The following is an 11,141-nucleotide window of genomic DNA, read 5'->3' as shown; positions in this document are numbered from 1 at the left end:
TTTTTTTTTTTTTTTTTTGATGTTAACTTTTTCTATTGAGGCAATTTGAACCCTCAGGTATCTTCTTTTATTACCCTGGGAATGTCTGACTAACCTATCTTTTAAAGTGCACTGGAGAAGGGTAAACGTGTCCAGATCCAGTCCAGACATTCAGATCCTCAGCCCTGGTGAGCTTTAGAACAGAGGAGGGGAAAGAGCCCTAGGGCAGGGAGACTCAGGCACCACAGATCCACTGTCATCCTTTTTTGTTTGTTTCTCTATCTAGCAGTTCCTTAGATCTGAACTTCACCTTTGAACTCTCAAATGGAAAAACAATACTGGGGAGAGGGGCACTCCATAGATTGTTATCTACCAGCTCTGGGGATTTGAAAAGGGTAGAGGAGTAGGTGCTTGAGGCTGTTCATTCCCAATCTATTGGCCCCAAGGGTTTTTTTCCTGCCCTGATTTTACCCTTGTGGGTATCTGGGCTCCTCTTGAATTTCTCTAGGAACGTGGCAGGCAACAATGGATCCAAGGGAAAATCGGGGTGGGGTGGTGGTGGCATGATCAGAACAGCTTTTCTTGAACAGCCTCCCAGAGCCACACCAGTCACCAACTATCCCTATAAACCAGTTTAAAAGTGTCCATCCACCCTGGGATCTTTTATGTTTGTATTATTTCTTAGATTCCACGCTGAGCCCAGGTTAATTTGACATTTTGGTAGGAACTAGAATGTACTCTCTCCAAATTGTTTAGAATATGCAGTCAATGGATGCAGAAAATAAGTCATACTAAGGATTTTTATTTTCACCCTAAGAACAATGAGAAGCCACTGAAGGTTTTAAGATGAGTGATGACAGGATCTGACTTTATTATGAGAAGATGACTCTGGCTGCAATTTGGCAATCAGATTGGAAGGGAGTGAGAGTCAATATAAAGAGAGTTAGAAGGGCTTGCAGTTGTCCTGGTGAGATAATAATGATGATCAACACTAAGGTGATGGTGGGGATGAAGAAAAGTGAAAGAATTCAAGAGATACTTATGAAGCTAAATTGCTAGATCTTGATTATAGATTCAGTTTAACGGAGATGAGAGATACATGAAAAATAACTTTTACACAGTGGACTTGCATAACTGAATGGATGTATTTGGGAGAACTGAAAGGGATTGAGTTAACTCAATTGTGGGTATGTAAATTTATGATCCCTTTAAGATATTCATTAGACATGTCAAGTAGGCAGCTGAGTATATAGGCTTGGAGTTCAGAAGAGACAGCTGAGCTAGCTATGAGATGACTCACACATTTATAAATGGATGAAATAACCTTGAGTTCAGAATGGAAGGACAAAGGGACCCAGAAATGAACCTTCAGGAACTCCAACATTTAATGGCTAGGTGTTACTGGTTGAATTGTCCTCCAAAATTTGTATTTGAAGCCCTAGTACCTCAGATTGTGACTGTATTTGCAGACAGTGCCTTTAAAGAGGCAATTAAGTTAAAACAAGAACTGTAGAGTGGGGCCTAATCCAATCTGACTGCTGTCTCATAAGAAATTTGGACATACAGAGAAACAACAGGAGGGAGTGTACACAGAAGTAAAACCATGTGAGGACATAACAAGGAGGCAGCCGTCTGCAATCCAAGGAGAGAGGCCTCAGGAGAAACTAAATCTGCTGACACCTTGATTTTTGTACTTCAAAGCCACAAGAACTAAGAGAAAATTAATTCCCATTGTTCAATAGCCACCAAGACTGTGGTTTTGTTATGGCAGCTCTAGCAAAATAATACACTAGGTTAAAAAAAAAAAAAAAAAGATTGTGGGGGGAATATTGTACAAAGATGGTAGAAGATAATTCCTGGAGATTATTTTTTCATAATAGAGTGTTTTGTCACAGAAGTCGAGGCAAGAGTGTTTCAAGTGTGGGAAGCAGTCAACAGTGTTAAGCTTGGCTGACAGGTCAAGATGAAAACTAAAAATTGTTCTCTGGATTTAGTGAGTTGGAATTTGATAGTATTCTTTGAGAGAGAGCACAAGCAGGCAGAGGGAAAGGGAGAAGCAGACTCCCCCATGAGCAGGGAGCCTGACATGGGGCTTGATCCCAGGACCCTGGGATCATGACCTGAGCAGAAGGCAGACACTTAACCGACTGAGCCACCCCTGCGCCCTGAGCTTGATGGTATTCTTAACACAGACTCTTGGTGGTGTAAAGTGCAGAAAGACAGAATGATATGGGTTAAAGAGTGAGTAGGGAAGTGAAGAAATGACAGATTATGGACAACTCTTGAGGTTTGATAGGGGAAGAGAATAAGGAATGGAGTTCTTTTTAAATGGGAAAGACTTGACCTTTTTTCTCAATGGAAGTTTTCAATTTAAAGAAGAAATTGAATGTATAAACAAAGGAATTGGTAGAATTGCATTCTTGAGAAGGGTGGAGGGGCCAGTTTACAGCTGAGATGGGGGAGGGTCGGCCTTTTGTTAACAGGGAAAGAAAGGCTGGGAGCAGATGTGGACACCTTCAGAGTAACTCGGGATAAAGGGATGGTTGCTTATTTTCTGGTTGGTGAAGGTCCTTGGTTTTTAAGCCATCTTTGCTTCCTAAAATGAAATCTCAGTTCAACTTGCCCTTATAACTAGTGTCACTTCCTCTCATATTCTGGCATTTGATTGGTTGGTTGTCTATTTTCAGTGTGGTTATGAGTCTTCACCTTAATGCCATTGGTATTTTAGTGAATTTTATGAAGCTTCAAAGGGCAGTTGCTAGTCAGACACCATAAAAATGACAAGTTTCTGTCTTCTTGAGTTTTATGTTTAAATACTTAAGCCAGGGGCGCCTGGGTGGCTCAGTTGGTTAAGTGGCTGCCTTCGGCTCAGGTCATGATCCCAGGGTCCTGGGATCGAGCTCCACATAGGGCTCCTTGCTCCGCAGGAAGCCTGCTTCTCCCTCTCCCACTCCCCCCTTCTTGTGTTCCCTCTCTCGCTGTGTCTCTCTCTGTCAAATAAATAAATAAAATCTTTAAAAAATTTTTGAAAAAAAAAATACTTAAGCCATCTGGAGTTTATAATATATGGGGGAAGTCTGACACTTTCCCCAAATTGCTAGCCAGTTATCTCAATACCATTTCAATATATCTGAGTGCCTGCCAACCACTTTGTGCAATATGAGAAATCATCTTTCTTAAAGACCTTACTATTTCACCAAGGGTTAAGTAAATAGACCAATAAATATAATACGAGCTACAACAAAGAAAGTGCTATAACATAATTATCATTAGCAGTTCAAACACAGATTAAATTTTTATACTATTACAGGAAATGCCTTTTTCTAGATTCTTACAGAAAACCAGACCTGATAGGGGACAGTGGAGAGTTGGAGACAGGGGAAGGGGTTTAGAGGAGTACGGCAGTCCAGGGAGAGGAACTAACATGATGAGCAAAAGCCGAAGTGAGAAACTGCAGGATGTCTTTGGGAAATAAGGTTAGATTATGTGGAAGGTAAGCAGTGCTTGAGTATATACTGTAGTTAGTAGACAGCAAAGAAAACCCACTGGCCTAGAGATGGTTTGGGGCTATAAAATGCTTTGAAGCTATACTTGAAAAAGGTTAATTAACTTAGTATACACTTTGATTGGGGGGAAAAAATTAAGTCACAGGCTTGTTACAAAAGGTAACGGGCAGTTTATTAAAAATCAAGAAAATATATCAGATTGTACATATGGAAGAAATTCAATAGACTTAAGATCCTCATTATCTCAATAAGCAGAGTTTTCATACTTATGTAGAGGTACAAACTTTTCCACAGAAGCTCATCAGTGAATAAAACCTTGTATTGTCCTCATACCCATGTCTTAGCCTCCTCAAAGGGTCAGGCTAGAGGGCATCAAGGATAAATATAGAGGCTACTTTAAGGCAAAGAGGCTTGAGTGATGTAATATAGAAAGGGCCTTCAGTGACCCCTGGCTGAATACAGACAAGCCCATCAGGCAACCCACCTCAAAATATCCATAGGCCCTAACTGACCAATGGGTTTACAACCAGGCACAGTTACCAAAAAAGGGAAAATTCCATATATTGCCATACCTCCTCACCTTCCCTCTTTAAAAACAGCCCCCACCCGGTGCCTGGGTAGCTCAGTCCATTAAGCATCAGACTCTTGATTTCAGCTTAGGTCATGATCAAAGGGTCATGAGATCGAGTCCTATGTTGGGCTCCATGCTGGACATGGGGCCTAAGATTCTCTCTCTCTCCCTCTGCCCCCACCTCCCCATCTAAAAACAACAACCGAAAAAACAGCTCCCACCCACTGCCTCCTTACACATTGGAATTCTCCAATCTCCAGGAGAATTCTTTTCACTGCCCGTGTCACCCACCGGCTTCCACCCAATCATTGCCCATTTGGGGCCCCCATCCAATCGGGAGAGACCCTACAATAAGCTGTGGAAGAAAGAGAATAAAACCCTTGGAATGAACAGAGTAGGTAGCTTTTGTCTTTCCCAGAGAATGACAGCCCTATTGGAAAAGGGGAGGGATTATAAAAGGTAGGAAGGACTTATGGAGCCATAAGGCAGTGTTGATGACTCTGAATTGCTGAGGTAGACAAGCAAAGCAGGGGGCTGCCACTAACAAGTGACCCTGTGTAAGGGAGAATGCGCTATGTTAAGTTTTCTAATCTTCTGTGTTATTTTGCCCAACTTATCATGAGACAGAGGTTCATGGCCCAGGACCTCCAACCAGAGGAAAAAGTTCACATGGCTGGAGCATGGGGGACAGAGTGCAGGGTGAAAACAAAGCACCTCTACCCCCAGAACTGTGCCCCTCAAAGGTCAGCTGTGTTCTCTTTGAGAGTGAGTTCCCTGCTCTGATGCTTCTCTCAGATGTTCAGAAACATCCCCAGTTGGCCCTGTGCACGCTGCCCTCAGAAGTGAGCACAGCTTTCCAGGAGAGCATAGAGCTTCTGCAAATCAAGTTTTCTTTGATTTTGCTAATACCTCACCAATTTGTACCGAGGCTGCTTCTGAAGGTCTGACAATTTACCTGTGCATTAGGTTAAGTTTCACTATCCTCCCTTTAAAGAGTTCCAATTCTGTGTTTAGTTATAGGAGAGACAAGATGCCAGTCAAGAGGTTAAAGTTATGATAATAACCTGTATGTCAAGGCCTAGCAGTAAGAGTAGGAATTAAGAGGCAGCAAAAATGAAAGCAGTTTGGGGCACCTGGGTGGCTCAGTCAGTTGAACTTCTGACTCTTGATTTTGGCTCAGGTCATGATCTCAGGGTTGAAAACAAGCCCTGCATTGGGCTCCATGCTGGGCATGGAGCCTGCTTTGGATTCTCTCTAAAAAAGGAAAGAAGTTTTAGGAGGAAAAAAAAAATGAAGGAATCATGAATTTAGGGTCTAATAGGTCTTCGACACAGATGCTAAATTGTCGAAGGGTGAAAGTGCCAGGGAGGGAGTCAAATAGAACAGCACGACCCAGGTGCTATAGATACCACCTTCCTTAGAAGGTCCTGGTCCTGGCTGGCTGCCCCACTAGCCAGGGTTCCTTGAAATCAAGGGCCCAGGGCTGGGGCTTCTGAAGAGGTCTCTGCAGGACTCAGGGTGTTGAGGTCCTAAAAGCAGCATAAGTCAGGCTGGTTGAGGATAGTCAGTTGTTTTTTTTTTAAAGATTTTATTTATTTATTTTATTTTTTATTTATTATTTTTTATTAATTATTTTTTATTATTTTTATTTATTATTTTTATTTATTATTTTTTATTTATTTTTTATTATTTATTTTTATTTATTTATTTATTTATTTATTTATTTATTTATTTGACAGAGAGAGAGAGAGATAGCCTGAGGGGGAACACCAGTAGGGGGAGAGGGAGAGGGAGAAGTAGGCTTCTGGCTGAGCAGGGAGCCCAATGCAGGGCTCAATCCCAGGACCCCAGGATCATAACCTGAGCCGAAGGCAGTTGCTTAACCAACTGAGCCACCCAGGTGCCCCGATAGTCAGCCTCTTAAGACTGAGGCTTTATATACAAAAGTAGGAAAAGCCACAGTTTATATACTGTCTCCCCCCAAGACTCATTCCCTTGGAGTTCTCAGCCCCTGCCCTCCCTAATAACACTAGTCATCATTCTGTGCTTTGTGCCATTCCCACAATTCCCTTTTCTTTAAGCTGAATTCAATTTGGTGGGAAGGGGGAAAGGTGATCCTCTGGTTTCTCTGAAGTCACATTTGACAGGCCTCTAGGCCAATGTTTTGTCTTCTAGAGCTTGATGCTAAGCAGTGTGAAAAGAAGGGCAGGAAGGGCTCCACTCATCTGGATCAGGAATCTCACTTCTCAGTATCTGCCCTGCAGAGTCCTGTCTTCCCAAGGCATAAATGGGCTGAAGGTGCTTCCTTCTCCCACAGCAACCGGTTTCATTTCTCCTTAATCCACAGCCTAGTCCTCTGTAAAGGAGTAAGTCTGATGGAGGGGAAGAAAACTGGATTGAGGAGAAAGAAAGCCATGAAACCATTACAGACAGAAAATTTATTATGCAAGTAACTATGCAAACTGGAGTCCTGGCAAAGTGCCAGAGGACTTTCCCAATTAAGGTGTGCATCCCTGTATTACAGGTACCAAATCAGAGTAACACATCCTGGAGAACAAAATGAGAATTCAGAAAACACAGTTTCTCAGATCTGGACTCCTTTTTGAAACACTCTAATTCAGTAGCTCTGGGCAAATATTAACTGCTTGCTGAATGCTGACTGTGACACTGGCCAACTGTTAAGGCACCATCTGTCCCGAGGAAGAAGAGGACTGTGGTTGAAGAAGAGCTGCCTGGCTTCTAGGAAAGTAATAGCTGATAAGGAGAGTCAAGGAAGATCTACTTCATCACTTTAAAATCAACTTTACTAGAACTGCTACTTTTCTAGTTTAGTAATTATTGAAATATTCACTCTGAAAGTAGCATGCCTTAATTCCCTTTCACTATATCATAAATTCTTCCAATACTGTTAGTACTCATTACTGCTATTGTTATCTCATTATTAAACTCTTTTGATACTGCTTGAATTGTACAAGCATACAAAACAGGACTTTTCTGCTAAATTTTTACAGTGATTTACACGTCGTGAAAAACAACACTGTATCGAAGTATATAAGTAAAAAGATGGAGTTTCTTTATGATTGGGGTCAGTTCAGCTTCTAGTGATTTTTTTAGACTCATTGTAATAGTTCAAACACTGCTAACTGATACAGTAAGGAGATCATTAGAAGAAAATACTAGTCTAGCAGTACTAGATTATATCCTAGTGGTCAAAAAGAATTTCACACTGCACCCTAAGAATACATTGAATAGGTTCAAAAGTAAAACAGTTCTCTCATTTAATTGTTTACTTTAGTGAACAGAGCCTTGTCTACAGGCCTGAAGGATCTCTAGAGACCTAATGTGAAAAGATTCAATGTTATCAAATGACAATTATTCACTGAACTCCCCCTCATATACAAATGACAATTATTCAATGAACTCCCAACCCCATATACTCCTAGCTGCTGGAACCCAGAAATGCTTGGGTGTATTCATCTCCTTGGATATGTACAAGTTACAAAGTACTTCTTCGTTTTTGTTTCACTGGTGAAGGGCAGAGTAAAAAATGTGGCAGAAGAAGGCTTGACCTTGATTAGTGATACCAGAAAATCCAAGACCTTTTCTCTGAGCTGAGAGAACACACTAGTAAGATCACAAAAGGATACATGTAAGTTGGGATGCCTTTTGCAGCCAAGTGTTTCCGAATCAGTCGCTCAGTACCATACCAGTTAAAACCTTTCGTGGCATGTCCAATGCGTGGAAGATGAACACTCGCTGTTAAAGAGGAAAAAAATAGATTATGATGTCTTCATTCATCAAAAACTTGATTCAGTATAAAATATACATAAAACTATACTCTTAGTCACTTTGTGGTTTCCAACAGACAAAATGCACATAATCATGGGGTATCCCACACAAAGCATAAAATTACAATGTCAAAAATATTCTGGGGCGGGACTATAATAGGAAAAATTAAGTAATTCTATTAAACACAAAGACCTACAGGCTCTGGAAATAAGCAAGTACAATGAAAACAGAATATGATCAATGTTGGAGATAAAAACTTTTTTTTTTTTTAAGAGAGAGGGAGGAGGGAAGGGGGAGAGGGAGAATCTGAAGCAGGCTCCATGCTCAGTGCAGAGCTGGAGGCGGGGCTCGATCTCACGACCCTGAGCTCATGACCTGTACTGAAATTAAGAGTCAGGCACTTAACTGACTGACCCACCCAGGCGCCCCAAAATAAACAGATTCTTTAACAGGTCAATCAGTTCAACAAACTCTGAGTTTTATTTGGAAATAAAACTTCACTCTGACTTTTGGCAGAGAACTGTGGCCTGGGTGTGAAGAGGGGAAGGGGTAGGATAAACAGCATTCCCCAATTGCATCTGACCAGATTACTACATCTCTGGTCTTCTGCTTCCTCATCTGTAAAATCATGACACAAATACCCCAGTGCAGGGAGATGGTCCACAGAGATAATGAAAGTGATCTGGAAAGAAAAACAGGCTAATCAAGATGATGTGGTCCACTTGTGCGGTCTCTTATATGGGGGCTTACCTTTACCATATATATTGAAGGAGGTCTTAACATTTCTCACCATCATGGAACACCACATCAAAAACTAATGATGTAATGTATGGTGATTAACATAACATAAAAAAAAAAAAGTCCTATCACATGCCTGGAAACAGAAAGTCATCTCCTGAAAAGCTTACCTTTCTTTCTCTTTGCTGCTAAATAGATCTTCTTCAGGCCCTCTTCTAGGGCTGCCATCTTAATGCCAGACAGGACATTGGAGCGATCACGGTGCTGAGCCACAATCAAGGCCAACTAGGAGGAACAGCCATCACATGGTTAACATGACCCAAGAAGGCTGCACTGTCAACTAAGTGACCTGCCCATGGAGGAGGCTTCGTCTCCATCTTCTTTGGAGGCTCTGCCTGGACCATGTCCTACCAAATTCATGACTTAATCTTCTATCGTCATTGTTTTATTTTGTGGTAACTTTATACACAAGCATTTCTTCTTCATTTTAAGGTATGTTAAAACCAGCGTCCAAAACATGCTGTCTTTCCTAAGTGCTCTCAATGGTAAAGAAAGAATTTTTCAGTCTTAGGAGCAGAAAGGACCTTACAGGTTCCTATATCCTGCCCTCTGGCTGATGCTCGAGTCAGCTCCCAACCCCCATCCCATCTCTGTCCTAACCTAAGTGGGGGAGACTGGAGAGAGTGTCAAGGGAGCGTCTGGGACTGACATCCCTACCACCATATGATAACCAGTTGTAAATAGTTTTCTTGAGTCACTGGATTCTGAGCATCTGTGCCATAACCACTGTGTTGTTCACATTTTTTAGCATTTTAGAAATGACTGAAAAAACGAGCAGGCAGAAGCCACTTTGCTGTCAGCCTCAAGAAAATATATGTCCCTTTCAGCCCAGTTTCTAAATTACTAAGTCAGTAAGATTTGGCTCTAAATTGAATATGAATTCAGGCCCTTGAGAAAGTCAGGTTAAGTGTGGTTAATAAAACATCTTAGAGGAATTCTAGAGGACTGGTTAAGTTAAGAGACACTTCAGATGCAAAAAGATAAATTTTTTTTTTTTTTAAGATTTTATTTTTATTTGACAGAGAGAGACACAGCGAGAGAGGGAACACAAGCAGGGGGAGTGGGAGAGGGAGAAGCGGACTTCCCGCCGAGCAGGGTGCCCGAAGCGGGGCTCAATCCCAGGACCCTGGGATCATGACCTGAGCTGAAGGGAGACGCCCAATGACTGAGCCACCCAGGTGCCCCGAGAATTTTTTTTTTTGAAAGAGAAAGCCTGAGTGGGGGGTGGGGCAGAGGGAGAGAATCTTAAGCAGGCTCCATGCTCAGCACAGAGCCCATTGCAGGGCTCAATCTTAGGACTCTGAGATCATGACCTGAGCTGAAACCAAGAGTCGGACGCTTAACTGACTGAGCCACGCAGGTGCCCCCAAAGGAGAATTTTAATATAGGCAGAGGGAACTATGGATCAGCTCCTCTCCCCTGCTTATGGCTGGCTACTAAACACAATCTTTTACACAACTTTTCACATAGTAAATGATGAAATGCTTGGAGTTCTGAGTCATGTTTTCTTATTCAGTGTTTCCTGAGCATTTCCTATAAGCTGGTACTCTGTGAGGTATTGAGGATAAAACGACAGGATGAGTCCACACTCTTAGGAGGAGCCTGCCTAAGGTATGTGCCGAGAACAAGCAAGTTAAAGGACAGTGTTCCAGGGGCTGTGATGGACAGAAGCAAGGAGGATGGAGGGAGTGTGGTGGAGTGTGAGGCCCAACCTGCTTGTTATGGGTTGAATTGGGTCCTCTCAAATTCCTATGTTGAAGCCCTAACCCTCAGTACTTTAGAATGTGACTGTGTGTGCAGACAGGGCCTAAGAAAATAAATTAAAATGAGGCCATTAGGGTGGTGCCTGATCCAGTCTGACTTCTGTGCTTACAGGAAGAAATTTGGACATAGACTGAGACACCAGTGATGTGCACACAGAGAGGAAAGACTGTGTGAGGAAACACACAGGTGGCCACCCCTAAGCCAAGGAGAAAGGCCTCAGAGGAAATCAGCCCTGCCAGCACCTTAATCTTGGCCCAGTAGCTTCCAGAACTGCGAAGAAATTAATCTGTTTTCTAAGCCACCTAGTTGGTGATGTTTTATAACAAACTATAGAAATGATTTCTGAAAGTATAGTTTTGGTGTTTTATTATGACAGCCCATGCAACTAAAGGCCAGCAGGAACAGGAGAGGTTTTAGGAGGAGGTGATGTGAGCCAAAATTTAGGTCTGATAAGAGGTGTTTTTTTACTTACCAAATCTTGCCCTTTGTTTCTTGACTCTTTATCATCAATAGGAAATAAAAGGACGCCTCCCAAATTCAAGTCTGAGGTAAAATAAAAGAGCAACAGACAGAAGGTGAGGTTCACTCTGGACTGAGACCCCTGAAGAGGGATTCTTGTGAATGCCCCGACTCCTTTCCTTTTTGGCCAATCAGGTTGCAATCTCACTTTTTCTCACTCTCTTAGCTTCAGTCACTGCCTTTGCCAGGCACTCACATGATCCACTCCTGAGGGG

At 42.2% G+C, this 11,141-nt stretch overlaps 1 protein-coding gene across 2 annotated transcripts in view; it reads right to left on the bottom strand.

Annotated features, from left to right (window-relative positions):
• Window positions 1–1,252: 1,252 nt before the first annotated feature.
• CHD1L (chromodomain helicase DNA binding protein 1 like) overlaps window positions 1,253–11,141 on the bottom strand; it is an 88,492-nt gene continuing 78,603 nt past the window's right edge. For both annotated transcript variants that reach the window (XM_064588378.1, XM_045896805.2), the window contains exons 20-23: window positions 10,880–10,950; window positions 8,754–8,868; window positions 7,704–7,812; window positions 1,253–6,810 (exon numbers count right to left, since the gene is read on the bottom strand). In XM_064588378.1, the coding sequence (XP_064444448.1) occupies window positions 6,735–6,810; window positions 7,704–7,812; window positions 8,754–8,868; window positions 10,880–10,950 (371 nt within the window). In that variant the 3' untranslated portion in view covers window positions 1,253–6,734. The remainder of the gene's footprint in view (window positions 6,811–7,703; window positions 7,813–8,753; window positions 8,869–10,879; window positions 10,951–11,141) is intronic.

This window comes from Mirounga angustirostris, unplaced genomic scaffold (genome assembly GCF_029215605.1).
Source record: "Mirounga angustirostris isolate CCGP_5_RB_7025 unplaced genomic scaffold, mMirAng1.0.hap1 SCAF_4, whole genome shotgun sequence".
Classification (NCBI taxonomy): Eukaryota; Metazoa; Chordata; class Mammalia; order Carnivora; family Phocidae; genus Mirounga; species Mirounga angustirostris.
This window is presented reverse-complemented; position numbering and strand designations above follow the sequence as displayed.